Source organism: Salvelinus fontinalis, chromosome 42, assembly GCF_029448725.1.
Source record: "Salvelinus fontinalis isolate EN_2023a chromosome 42, ASM2944872v1, whole genome shotgun sequence".
NCBI lineage: Eukaryota > Metazoa > Chordata > Actinopteri > Salmoniformes > Salmonidae > Salvelinus > Salvelinus fontinalis.
This window is the reverse complement of record NC_074706.1, coordinates 9,546,519-9,561,448: the sequence shown is the minus strand read 5'-3', so window position 1 is coordinate 9,561,448 and position 14,930 is coordinate 9,546,519. Positions and strand designations below refer to the sequence as shown.

The 14,930-nt window shown below is 43.2% G+C and overlaps 1 protein-coding gene across 4 annotated transcripts in view; it reads right to left on the bottom strand.

Annotated features, from left to right (window-relative positions):
* Positions 1-409: 409 nt before the first annotated feature.
* LOC129841318 (glycine receptor subunit alpha-3-like) overlaps positions 410-14,930 on the bottom strand; it is a 109,273-nt gene continuing 94,752 nt past the window's right edge. For 3 of the 4 annotated variants that reach the window (XM_055909533.1, XM_055909532.1, XM_055909534.1), the window contains 3 exons: positions 10,515-10,729; positions 8,563-8,709; positions 410-3,654 (listed from right to left, as the gene is read on the bottom strand). In XM_055909533.1, the coding sequence (XP_055765508.1) occupies positions 3,334-3,654; positions 8,563-8,709; positions 10,515-10,729 (683 nt within the window). In that variant the 3' untranslated portion in view covers positions 410-3,333. Of the gene's footprint in view, positions 3,655-5,241; positions 5,371-8,562; positions 8,710-10,514; positions 10,730-14,930 lie in introns of all 4 variants that reach the window. The other variant, XM_055909535.1, reaches the window with a different exon arrangement.

Sequence of the window (14,930 nt, the reverse complement as noted above, 5' to 3'; positions counted from 1 at the left end):
GCTGCCCTTTCTACAGAGTCATGGAATCACTTGTCACATTAATAATGGAACACTAGTCACTTTAATAATGTTAACATACTCTTTTACTAATTTCATATGTACACAGTATACTGTATTTTGTTGTCCTAATTGCTTGTCCTAAGATGTATATATTTATTAATTTAATTATTATCCATTTTATATTTGTTTGTATTGTTGTGAATTGTTAGATACCACTGCACTGTTGGAGGTAGGAACACAAGCATTTCGCTACACCCACAATAACATCTGCTAAATACGTGTGTGCGACCAATAAAATGTGATTTGAACTTCAGGGCACAGCAGGGTCACAGGTTCTATACCCCGTGTGGGTATAGATCTGTATGATCCTCTGAATTGGTACAGTAACAAGGACACAAACGACAAAATCTTCATTTAGAAATGTAAGTTTTTTCTCTCTATCTTACTCTCCAAAGGACCTTTATTAGATGTATGAAAAGTATTTACAGATGTACATTATAATGGGAAAAAAAACACATGTGTTCTCATCATCACAGCAGCAACTAAAACACAGGTCAAACACAAGTTCAAAAATAAATATATTGACATTGAATTCAGTTCATGCATCTAACATTTAATAATACTGTCATTTTTGTACAAAATAAAGTTTTTAAATACACCTGCAATAGAAATGTACATGAAACGTATATTAATTCATCCTTCACATTGTGTATAACTGTGTCAAATACTAATATGTAGAAGTGGTATTAAAATCTGTAGAACTATATGAAAGCTTTGTCACTTTATTAAGGAATGTGGGAGTATAGATATATTTTTACCAAAAGTATATGGCACAGTATCTCTTCATAGATTTAATCAGTAGTTGTTTTTAAATAGTGTAAAATTCTGGAAATGCCTTACCAAATATTTTTTAAATATCTTTCAAAAAACATCACAACAGTCTTGGAGTACAAGAACCTGTCAACCATCTAGAAAAAGGAGAGGAGATTGATATATTGCACGTTTCATAGATGTATCCATAAATATGTTTATTTTATTGTCTTCTCCATTGTGAGTCATCTTAAAATTAGGTCAGGTCTTTACACTGCAGTTTTATATGGTCTCTGTGTGTCATCAGGTTTGATCAAACACAAGAATATGATACGACTGAATCATTGCCCATTTGTCCGATATTCCGATAGTTTGTCTGTTCATACAGCTCTGTTGTTGATAATAATTTCAGTATATCAACAAAGTAAACAACCTCTCATTTCTATAATTATTTTTAAATACAGTTAAATAAAATTTTACTTCATCTTAACAATTACAATCTATTCTAAATTCTTTCTTCATCTCTAAACATGCACTTTTACCCCCCAACTTATGGAGAGTGTGAATTCCTTTCATTTAAAAGTCTTATATCCCATACATGTAACTATTCAAATATAGGTACTCTGGATACTGAACCTAGATCAGTTATAACTTAATTGGTGCTCCCCAGGGTTGTGTACTGCTACCAACACAGTTTCTGAGTGATATGCTCAGTGACACCAGAGCAATAGTAATTTGTGAGCATTTGATAGAAAAAAGGATAAAATAAAGATTATATTGAAAGGCAAGTTGTAAACCAAGAAGTGAAAGGCCTGATTCAGGCTGTGTATAGTATTATGGCTATATACTGTTAAAGTAACTGCTCAGTGAAAATCTCCCCTTTAAAAGTTAATATTCTGTTAACTAATTTCCAAATAATGTTGCTGACTCGTCCTATACTCGTATTTGTGAACAAAGCATAAAATTGGAGAAAAAAACACTTCCAAAACCCCACCTCAAACTTGTACCTCAAACAGACCGTTTAAAAAATGCTTGTCATTTCCTCATAGAACATGTCATCTCCCTGAGGAGGATGAGCTGGCCAATCAGCAGTCTAGAGGAGAATGATCTGGCCAATCAGCGGTCTACTTGAGTCAATATTTTTATACGCCCACACCATTCTGTTGTTGGGCTACGTCCACACCCTTCAAAGACAGAAAACCTGCTCTTTTAACATACTTAATTAAAACATTTAGCAAAGAAAACAATTCCACTCCTATTGTAAGAAATTATAGGTCATATTTAATAGAAATCTGAAAACACTCGGTAGTTACTTTAATGATATCCTCAGCCTTCCAAATTCACAGTGGGGACTCATGGAGACTACATCGGTATCAAATCTCTCTTTTTATATTCTATTTTCATGTTGTTATTTCAGTTTTTCTCAGTAGGTTACCTCTTTGGTCGATCCTTTGTTAGATTGTGTTGAGATTCTAGGTAATTTAAGGTTGATGCTTTCACATTTTTGGCCCCGTTTGACTTGAGTGTTTCGGCAGTGTTTTTTTTTGACCGAGTGAACGGAACAGTGAAGAGTGAATCATCATTTTGTGGAAATAAGGAAATGAAGGTGAGAAAAAAACATGTTAACACCATAGTTGAGTTTGTGCTGAGTGTGGACCTGGGGAGTTGAATCACTCAACAAAGTCACAGAGAGGTTCATGACGTTTCTGTACGTGATGAGTAGCACTAGGGGCGGGACATTTAACCCACACTAGTGACCTTGGAAATGTGCCAAAGTGGCAGCTTTTTATTTCTGAGAAGTATAACAAACATCTGATGGTTATACTAAAGATGCACTATAATCTGGTGGAAAATCTACAAAGGACTTGAGTGTACTGGAAGTTGTTCCTTGTTTACCAGTGTTGTATGGAAACTGTACTGTACATAGAACATTGGCAGTAAAGCTGTAAGACACAAGTGTGGGTACAGTGTTTGGGAGGTCCTGTGTGCGTGTGTGTTTGTGACAGAGGGTTTGCAGAGGTGAATAAAAGCATTGCTCCCGTTTTGACTGCACATTGTGTAGGGTGGTGAAGTGGGTCTCGTCCGATACTCCAAACTGGTCTCCAGTTGCATAGTGAGCACGGAGTCTGTCCTCTCTTGTTGTCGGTGGGCGATACGGGCATAACTCTGCTCTGTAAATACTCAGTTCATCTCCCGAGTCGTCTCCTTAATCCTCTTTTTTAAAACCTTGGCAGGACTTTGTTTTGGAACCCCAGGTAGTTGGTGAACTGCCAAATGTTAATGTCAAACAGTTCCCACATTGTAAGGAGGGACCGGGGTCTTCTTTCCCCTTGTTTCATTGTACTGTACCCTACTGTACTGTACTGTACTGTACCCTACTGTACTGTACTGTACTGTACCCTACTGTACTGTACTGTACTGTAATGTACCCTACTGTACTGTACTGCAATGTACCCTACTGTACTGTACTGTAATGTACCCTACTGTACTGTAATGTACCCTACTGTACTGTAGTGTTCTGTACTAGTCCTTGTGCACATCCTCAGCCCGGAGAATCTTGTACAGGACCCAGTAGAAAATGTTAAAAAACAGGAAGGCCAGGGGGAAACCCGCCCGCGATACCGTGTCGATCTTCTTGGCGCGGTCGATGAACAGCTTTCTCATCTCTTCGTGGCTCTTGGTGGCCGGGTCCTTCTTAGGGGGCTGGGCGGGCTGTGGCCCCGCGGCGCCCGGGGTGGTGGTGGCGTTGTTGGTGGCCTTGGGGATGGTGCCGTCCTTGACCGCAGTGCCGCCACTGCCGGTCGTGGTGGTGAAGCTGAGGCGGCTCTCCCTCACATCGTCGTCCTACGAACAGGAAAGGCAGGAGTTAGTTAGATAGGGGTCAGAGGTCAAGGATGAATGAACTCCCCGAACGGGAACGGCTCCCCCGATGGACGGCCTTGAGGTGCTCCAGACAGGGACACTGAAACGTCATCCCTCTCCCTCCATTGATCTTGCTCTCCCTCCTCTCTTAACCATGCCATAGCAACAGCAGCAGCAGAAAAATGACAGGCTGACTAAGTCTCCCAGCCAAGTACACTTCAGTCTCCCTCCTGCTAACACTCCAAATAAACTTGACTTCAACTAAACTTCAGCCTTTGACTTCATGTTGAGTCAATGCCTATTCTCCCTAACTCAATAAATCTATCACAGTGCAACATGAACATGGAGTGATTTGTGCGTCATGAGACCTTGCTTAAAACCTCTGGTCTATTATTGTTTTTATAACCCATAATGCCTCTGGTGTTATCCTAGGACACACTCCTCTCTCTTTCAAATCTACTCAGTCCTGTACCCTTTACAGTTGTCACCACTCAAGCGTTCCCCTGGCCTTTTCCCTCAAATGTCAAAACTAGGGTCGAAAAAAGGGCTCAGAACTGGAAGTTCTCTTTAAAAAGCAATTGACATCATATGAATGAAGGGGTATTACCTTTGGCCGACGCACAAACAAAGCCCCGCGTGTGATAGTTTTGTTAGACATGACCAATATGGGAATTATTTAAATGGAATGAAAACAGAATCAATACGAGTTGAGCAATCATTTTTCCCTGAGCGAATTCACAATGAACAACAAATGATATGTTGACATGAGGGAAGAGTAGGAAAGCAGGAAACCTTTTGATATTGTCCTTGTTTCCAGGCTGAGATGCAATTTCTACAGAAATGCATTTCGATAGGGAAATAAAAAGAAACATCAACTGAAAGGAACAAGGAACTGGGAGTGAAAACAGGGAGTGTGTGACAAGTTGACAACAGGCCATTATGACATTAAACTAATAATGGAATAATAATGGAATGCCATTAGTGTCATGAAGAAAGTCACAGAGCCAATGAGTCACTAAACCAGCATTGTGAGTCACATTACGCTTAAAGGAATACTTTGGGAAATCGGCAATGAAGCCCTTTATCTACTTCCAAAGAGTCAGATGAACTGGATACCATTTTTACGCCTCTTCGTGCAGTTTGAAGGAAGTTGCTAACTGGCGTTAGCACAATGACTAGGCTTCTATGGTAGCGTTTAGCATGCTAGCTTTTACCATAGGCGTCCAGTCAGTAGTTAGCATTGGCTCGCAAAACCACCTCCAGCGTCCTTCATACTGGATGCAGAGATATAAAAATGGGATTCACAAGATCATCTGACTCCAGGGAAGATTTAATTGCCACACATTTTTACAACACATTCTCTTTGATGAAATACTGTAAAAAATGTCTGTTTCTATGCTGTCTTTGTATAGCTCTCATACTTAGGTGTGAAAATCAATATGAATATGGAGAGAACACCGACAACGACAAACAGCAGAGGAACAGCACAAACTAAAAGGAACACAAACACACAAACTTATGACCAGATGGAGTGTGGGGTTCTTATAGCTGGGTCCTAATGTTCTTTACCCTGTCAGAGGAATTGTAGATGTGGCCCATAGATCCATATATGGGCATATCGTTGTTTCTCAAACCATTAAAGCGTCTCAATGACTCAGCCAGCTCATTGAGATCAATGGAGTGATCCTCATCACCATTCTTTCATCACAGGAGAAGCATGCAAATGGAAAACATAAACAAACAAAGTACCAAAATGATGATGAGAATCATGCAATATAGAGGAATTCACTGTGGATATGCCTGAAACCCTGTGGATATGCCTGAAACCCTGTGGATATGCCTGAAACCCTGTGGATATGCCTGAAACGCCGTGGATATGCCTGAAACGCCGTGGATATGCCTGAAACGCGGTGGATATGCCTGAAACGCCGTGGATATGCCTGAAACGCCGTGGATATGCCTGAACGCCGTGGATATGCCTGAAACGCCGTGGATATGCCTGAACGCCGTGGATATGCCTGAAACGTTGTGGATATACCTGAAACGCCGTGGATATGCCTGAAATGCCGTGGATATGCCTGAAACGCCGTGGATATGCCTGAAACGCCGTGGATATGCCTAAAACGCCGTGGATATGCCTAAAACGCCGTGGATATGCCTGAACGCCGTGGATATGCCTAAAACGCCGTGGATATGCCTGAACGCCGTGGATAGGCCTGAAACGCCGTGGATAGGCCTGAAACGCCGTGGATAGGCCTGAAACGCCGTGGATATGCCTAAAACGCCGTGGATATGCCTAAAATGCCGTGGATATGCCTGAACGCCGTGGATATGCCTGAAACACTGTGGATATGTTTGAAACGCTGTGGATATGCCTGAAATGCCATGGATATGCCTGAAACGCCGTGGATATGCCTGAAACGCCGTGGATATGCCTGAAACGCCATGGATATGCCTGAAACACCATGGATATGCCTGAAACACCATGGATATGCTTGAAACGCAACGCTGTGGATATGCCTGAACGCCGTGGATATGCCTGAAACGCCGTGGATATGCTTGAAACCCTGTGGATAGGCCTGAAACCCTGTGGATAGGCCTGAAACCCTGTGGATAGGCCTGAAACGCCATGGATATGCCTGAAATGCTGTGGATATGCCTGAAACGCCGTGGATATGCTTGAAACCCTATAGATAGGCCTGAAACCCTGTGGATAGGCCTGAAACGCCGTGGATATGCCTGAACGCCGTGGATATGCCTGAATCGCCGTGGATATGCCTGAACGCCGTGGATATGCCTGAAACGCCGTGGATATGCCTGAAACCCTGTGGATATGCCTGAAACCCTGTGGATATGCCTGAAACGCCGTGGATATGCCTGAACGCCGTGGATATGCCTGAAACGCTGTGGATATGCCTGAAACCCTGTGGATATGCCTGAAACCCTGTGGATATGCCTGAAACCCTGTGGATATGCCAGAAACACATGAAAATAGACAAGAACATCAAACAAGAAGGTGAATCAAAACAAAAGCTGTGCCATGCTTTAAGAAACTGGGTGAGGTGAAATTGAAAATAACATAATTTTTGTGTGTGTGTGTTGGTATTTGACTTCTAGACAAGTTGGTTACCTCAAGTTAGTCAGAGAAAGGCTGAGCCCTGCATGTTTGAATTGACAATGACCCCTATCCACTTAGTGACTTTTTCCTCCTCTTGGTTACCAGCAGTGTTCATTCATCTTTATCTCATCGTGTTCTATCTCGATTTCCCTCCATCTCTTTGATTTTATTGGCCTGAGTATTCCCTTGGTAAAATCCACACAGTATAAAGCAAATGGACTTTTCCCCTGGTACAGAGAGAGGCAGTATCCATTTTATATTAATGGATGAGGGACAGGAAGAAACACAGACATCAGCCAAATGTTCAGACACTGACCCGTTCTTTCCTTCAGGAAGCTTTGTAGTAAACAAGTCGAAGTAAACATTGGAAGTTTTATCCTTGGTGCACGACAGGTTGGTGTAGTAACAGTATATGGCCACAGGGGAGCAGTGTTGACTCAACGGTGGATGGTAGAACATTGCACCTGTTGGGGAAGTTGCTTTTCTGTTGTGCTTCAACGTTTTCATTGTGTCAAACAAGGCCATGTTGTTTTGCCTAGGCCGAATACAAAGAGTATGCTAACTTTCTGTCGTCTACTTTCATGAGTAAGAATTTGTTCGCAACTGAATTGCCTGGATAAATAGCTTCAACAACCTAAATAGGCAAGCCTTTTGACCATAGAGACAGGATTTATCTGACCCGGGCCCAGAGTCCAGGCTAGGGCCCGATTTAGTGACAGACAGCGTATAATTGGACTTTTCCGTCTTAATCTTTTAAAATGTCCAAAAGGCCAGAAACCCAATTAACCACAGAGTCAAGGCCACTAAGCCGCCCCTACATCCGTCAAGTCACATTTTGGGCCGACTAATTCCCAGAGCTCCTCTGTCAACCTCATCTTTTGACATTTCTCAACATCCTCAGACAGTCTTCAGACAACATTTCATGTTACACTGCTTGTTTCGTGGACTTTGACACAACTCGTTGTGGTTTGCTTCAGTGCTACAAGCTCTTTACATTAACAATCCAATATAATACAATCTGTGGTATTAACCCTCAACGTATACACTGAGTGGACAGAACATTAGGAACACCTGCTCATTCCATGACAGACTGACCAGGTGAATCCAGGTGAAATCTATGAAATCTAATTCCACTTCAATCAGCGTAGATGAAGGAGAGGAGAGGTTAAATAAGGATTTTTAAGCCTTGAGACAACTGGGACATGGATTGTGTATGTGTGCCAAGGCAAAAGATGGGCAAGGGAAAAGATTTAAGTGCCTTTGAACAGGGTATGGAGGTAGGTGCCAGGTGCACCGGTTTGTGTCAAGAAATGCAACACTGCTGGGTTTTTCCACGCTCAACAGTTTCCCGTGTGTATAAAGAATGGTCCACCACCTAAAGGACATCCAGCCAACTTGATACAACTGTGGGAAGCATTGAAGTCAACATGGGCCAGCATCCCTGTGGAACGCTTTTGGCACCTTGTAGAATCACGACGAATTGAGGCTGTTCTGAGGGCAAAAGGGGAAGGTGTCCCTAATGTCTGGTATACTCAGTGTACATGTACTGCATGTCTGAGAAGGATATATCTGTGAAGGATAGAATTGCTTGTTTCATTATTTGTTAGGTGCTAAAGCATTGAGATATGAGTTATTCAGAGGGTGCTTTGTGACCACTTAGTTCAGCCTCAGAGCTCCTTAAGGAACCACACCATAACGGCAATATGCAGTCATTGTTGTTTGTTCACGCTCTGATTGGACGAACGTGTTCTAGATTGGTCTGTAAACGTTACCTTCTTCTTCGTTCTCCGCGGGCGGAGTCTTAAGAGTTCCTTGTGTTGCCTGGAGACAAAGTTGACGGCGGCGTACTCGAGCAGAGCGGAGAATACGAAGAGCAGACACACCGCCATCCAGATGTCGATGGCCTTCACATAGGACACCTACAACACCAGAGAGACAAAGTCACAGTCACACAGTCAGAGAGCAGAGACAGACCAACAGACAGACGGAGACCACATCACAGTCACACAGTCAGAGAGCAGAGACAGACGGAGACAAAATCACAGTCACACAGTCAGAGAGCAGAGACAGACCGACAGACAGACAGACGGAGACCACGTCACAGTCAGAGAACAGAGACAGACCGACAGACAGACAGAGACCACGTCACAGTCACACAGTCAGAGAGCAGAGACAGACCGACAGACAGACGGAGACCACGTCACAGTCAGAGAGCAGAGACAGACCGACAGACAGACAGAGACCACACAGTCAGAGACCACGTCACAGTCACACAGTCAGAGAGCGGAGACAGACCGACAGACGGAGACAAAGGAGTTGAGAGAATGAATAGTCTGACATTATCTGGCAGAATTTCATAGAATTTCAACTGTCCTGCCAAGTTTGCAGCTTGTTTTATGTTTTCATTTCACAGAGATTGGATTGATGCTGGAGTATGTTAGGAGTGTATGAGAATACATAATACATGTATATATCAAATATGTGTCATGGAGTATTTAGTTGTTTTTATCTTGATACCACCTATACTGTTTGCCACTGTATATGTAAGGTTTTAATAGCACAAAAACTATATTTATCTGTGTTTTATATATATTTCCACACTATTAGGTTGGAATAATGCAGTGAAATTGTGAAAATGATGACAATGCCCTTTTAGTGTAAGAGCTGTTTGAAAAGACCATCTGGAATTTCAGCCTGTTTTGGTGGGAAGGACTTTTGGCATCCTTGGTGAGATCACCAGGCGGTAAATTAGTTAATAGACCAATAAGAAAGAGAGTTCAAAGCCTCTCTGCCAATAACAGTTAGTCTTCAGTTTCCCCCTCCCCACTCAGACCACTCCCAGGCAGTCCTAGCTAAATCCTTGCTTGAGAAATTGCTCTTTGCTAAGAAGCTATTCTTTTAATTGTTACCCAGAAATGATTTGATATTGAAGGTAACAGCTGCATTGGACCTTTAATATTTAGTCTGTCATGATGTTACCATTTTATTTGTCAAGAAAATCGATATGCAATCACTTATATCAGGACGGTGTAAAAACGTCTTCTTGCTGAATGCTTAATTAAGGTACGTAACAGAACATTCCATATTCTTTAACGCATACAGAACACTAAATACTACTCAAGGGTAAAAGGACAAGTTAGGTATTTTTTGATTTAGATTGATTTTAAAGTTGACCTTGACAGTAGTCTATGGCCCAGGAGAAAATTGTATCCTCGGTTTTACAGCAAGTCTAAAAATACTGAACTTAAGTGCCAGTATTTTGTTCTTCTACATGGGTGAATCCCAAACATATATACACAGGCCCTTTGGGATGAGATGTATTAAACCGTACTGAGATGCTCCATACAGACAGAAATCTAGCAGGAGCATTTACTGTACATATCTCAGAACATCGCTTACAGTATATCATGTCTTAATGGATATCTCTCTTTAGGTAACTCTTTATACAGTCTATTTGAGATCATTTAGGTGTAACAAGAGTGTATAAACGATGCAACACATTCAATCTTGTAAGATCTCTGCAATACTGCCCACTGCAAGGCTCCGTTAAGCAAACAGAAAAAGTCACCCTGTACCCAGACCACAAATCAACAACGGACAGTCAGTCCTGAAGAAAGGACACCTTTTTGGGCGAGCACAGTGGTGATGCACACAACACACTCTCCTGCCAACCCACACACCCGCACCCCCACTAACACTCTCGCACACTCTGCACCCGACCCACCTTAGGCAGAGACGTTCTAGAACCGGAGCTCTGGGTGGTCATGGTGAGCACAGTGGTGATGCCCAGTGCCACCCTGGCGGGCGCGGCGTCCATGTTGATCCAGAAGGAGACCCAGGAGAGGATGACGATGAGGAGAGAGGGGATGTACATCTGGATCAGGTAGTAACCCATCTGTCTCTCCAGGTGGAAACGCACCTCGATGCACGTGAACTTCCCTGTGGGAGGAGGGAGAGAGAGGAGAGAGGAGGGAGAGAGAGGAGAGAGGAGGGAGAGAGAGGAGAGAGGAGAGAGAGAGAGGAGAGAGGAGGGAGGAGAGAGGAGAGAGAGAGAGGAGGGAGAGGAGAGAGAGAGAGAGGAGAGAGGAGAGAGGAGAGAGGAGAGAGGAGAGAGGAGAGAGGAGGGAGGAGGGAGGAGAGAGGAGAGAGGAGGGAGAGAGGATGGAGAGAGAGGAGAGAGGAGAGAGAGAGGAGAGAGGGAGGAGAGGAGAGAGGGAGAGAGAGGAGAGAGGAGAGAGGAGGGAGAGAGAGGTTGGAGAGAGAGAGAGAGGAGAGAGGAGAGAGGAGGGAGGAGAGAGAGAGGAGGGAGAGAGAGGAAAGAGGAGGGAGTGAGAGGAGAAAGGAGAGAGGAGGGAGAGAGAGGAGAGCGACTGAGACAAGCGCCTATGCTTTCTTTGTTTCGTATTAAAGTCTGCCTGAATATCATACTCGGAAATGTACCGTGAAAATGTATAGGAAAGACGTACTCCTTTGGAGACGATTAGGTTTCTCTGTCGACCATATCTTACAAACGTCAGCATTCCTCCTCTCGTACACACCGTATACTGTACATGTAAACGAACCCGCACACAAACTGTACACGTGGCTTCTCAGACAATCTCAATTCTAGCAACCCATATAATAAGCAAAAGCCCGTGTTGTGGAGGAGTTTAAATCGATCTCCATGTAGTCGGTCCATGCAGCTGTGGTTATCTTGATCATCAAAGCTCAGTGCATGGGCCTCAGATGAAAATGCCAGTCACGCTCTCTGCCTTTGATGCGTCAACGTTTGTCAGATCTCCCCACCATCACACACACAAACACACCCAACCCTCAGTTCATAGGTCACCAGTGCCACACTCAATACGGGAGTGGTCCGATGAGGCAGACGCCAGGCTACAAGACTGTTTTTCTAGCCTACAGACTGGGATATGTTCCGGTATCCAATAGCATTGAGGAGATTACCATATCAGTCACGGTTTTAATCAATAAGTGCATAGACGACGTCCCCACAGTTTTAGATTTTTTAAAATTTTTATTTCACCTTTATTTAACCAGGTAGGCTAGTTGAGAACAAGTTCTCATTTACAACTGCGACCTGGCCAAGATAAAGAGAAGCAGTGCGACACAAACAACAACACAGAGTTACACATGGAATAAACAAACGTACAGTCAATAACACAATAGAAAAAGTCTATATACAGTGTGTGCAAATGAGATAAGTGAGGTAAGGCAATAAATAGGCCATAGTGGCGAAATAGTTACAATTTAGCAATTAAACACTGGAGTGATAGATGTGCAGAAGATGAATGTGCAAGTAGAGATACTGGGGTGCAAAGGAGCAAAATAATAGAAAACAAATAAATAACAGTATGGGGATGAGGAAGTTGGATGGGTTATTTACAGATGGCCTATGTACGGGTGTAGTGATCTGTGAGCTGCTCTGACAGCTGGTGCTTAAAGTTAGTGAGGGAGATATGAGTCTCCAGCTTCAGTGATTTTTGCAATTCGTTCCAGTCATTGGCAGCAGAGAACTGGAAGGAAAGGCGGCCAAAGGTGGAAGTGGCTTTGGGGGTGACCAGTGAAATATACCTGCTGGAGCGCGTGCTACAGGTGGGTGCTGCTATGGTGACCAGTGAAATATACCTGCTGGAGCGCGTGCTGCTATGGTGACCAGTGAAATATACCTGCTGGAGCGCGTGCTGCTATGGTGACCAGTGACTATAAGAAGGTATCCAAACCAAAAGTACATGAATTACAGGCAATATCCACGCTGGGCTAAAGGCTAGAGCTACCGCTTACAAAGAACGGGACACGGACATGGCCCAGACAAGAAAGCCCACTACGACCTCTGACGAGACATGAAAAAGGACAATATAGGAGGAAGGTGGAATCCTATTACACCGGCTCTGACGCTAGTCGCATGTGGCAGGGCTTGCAGATCACAACATATTAGAAAGGGAAACCCAACTATGAGTTGCCCAGTGATGCAGAACTCCCAAACGTGCTAAATCCCTTTTATGCTCGCTTCGAAGAATACAACACTGAGTTTTGCTTGAAAGGCTGGTCATAACACACATCAACACCATCATCCCAGATACCTTACCCACTCCACTTCCTCTCAGTCCGTCCCCAGGCGGTGAGGGTAGGCAACAACACCACTCCATGCTGACCCACAATACCATTATCAAGTTTGTTGACGACACAACGGTGGTAGGCCGGATCACTGACGGCAATGAGACAGCCTACAGGGAGGAGGTCAGAGATGTATAAGTGTGGTGCCGGGACATCAACCTCTCCCTCAACATCAGTAAGACCAGGGAGCGAATCGTGGACTACAGGAGAAAGAGGGGAGAGCACGCCCCCATCAACATCAACAGGGTTTTTGTGGAGCGGGTCAAGAGCTTCAAGTTCCTTGGCGTCCACATCACTTAGAACTTAACATGGTCCACACACACCTGCACAGTCGTGAAGAGGGCACGACAGCACCTCTTCCCCCTCAGGAGGCTATAAGTAATACAGCTGCTCCATCAAGAGCATCTTGACTGGCTGCATCACTCTATGCACACTCACAAGACTATACATACACACTACTGTAAATAAACACTCACTCACACACACACACACACACACACACACACACACACACACACACACACACACACACACACACACACACACACACACACACACACACACACACACACACACACACACACACACACATCTACCTCAAATACCTTTTATTATCTATCCTGATGCCTAGTCACTTTACCCTGCCTCCGTGTACATATCTACCTCTAATGCCTTATTATTATCTATCCTGATGCCTAGTCATTTACCCTGCCTCCGTGTACATACCTACCTCTAATACCTTATTATTATCTATCCTGATGCCTAGTCACTTTACCCTGCCTCCACGTACATATCTACCTCTAATACCTGATTATTATCTATCCTGATGTCTAGTCATTTACCCTGCCTCCACGTACATATCTACCTCAAATACCTGATTATTATCTATCCTGATGTCTAGTCATTTACCCTGCCTCCACGTACATATCTGCCTCTAATACGTTATTATTATCTATCCTGATGTCTAGTCATTTACCCTGCCTCCACGTACATATCTACCTCTAATACCTGATTATTATCTATCCTGATGCCTAGTCATTTACCCTGCCTCCACGTACATATCTACCTCCAATACCTTATTATTATCCATCCTGATGTCTAGTCATTTACCGTGCCTCCACGTACATATCTACCTCTAATACCTTATTATTATCTATCCTGATGCCTAGTCATTTACCCTGCCTCCACGTACATATCTACCTCTAATACCTTATTATTATCCATCCTGATGTCTAGTCATTTACCCTGCCTCCACGTACATATCTACCTCTAATACCTTATTATTATCCATCCTGATGTCTAGTCACTTTACCCTGCCTCCACGTACATATCTACGTCTAATACCTTATTATTATCTATCCTGATGTCTAGTCATTTACCCTGCCTCCACGTACATATCTACCTCTAATACCTGATTATTATCTATCCTGATGCCTAGTCATTTACCCTGCCTCCACGTTCATATCTACCTCTAATACCTAATTATTATCTATCCTGATGTCTAGTCACTTTACCCTGCCTCCACGTACATATCTACCTCTAATACCTTATTATTATTATTATCTATCCTGATGCCTAGTCATTTACCCTGCCTCCACGTACATATCTACCTCTAATACCTTATTATTATTATTATCTATCCTGATGCCTAGTCATTTACCCTGCCTCCGTGTACATATCTACCTCTAATACCTTATTATTATTATCTATCCTGATGCCTAGTCATTTACCCTGCCTCCGTGTACATATCTACCTCTAATACCTTATTATTATTATTATCTATCCTGATGCCTAGTCATTTACCCTGCCTCCATGTACATATCTACCTCTAATACCTTATTATTATTATTATCTATCCTGATGCCTAGTCATTTACCCTGCCTCCATGTACATATCTACCTCTAATACCTGATTATTATCTATCCTGATGTCTAGTCATTTACCCTGCCTCCACGTACATATCTACCTCTAATACCTGATTATTATCTATCCTGATATCTAGTCATTTACCCTGCCTCCACGTACA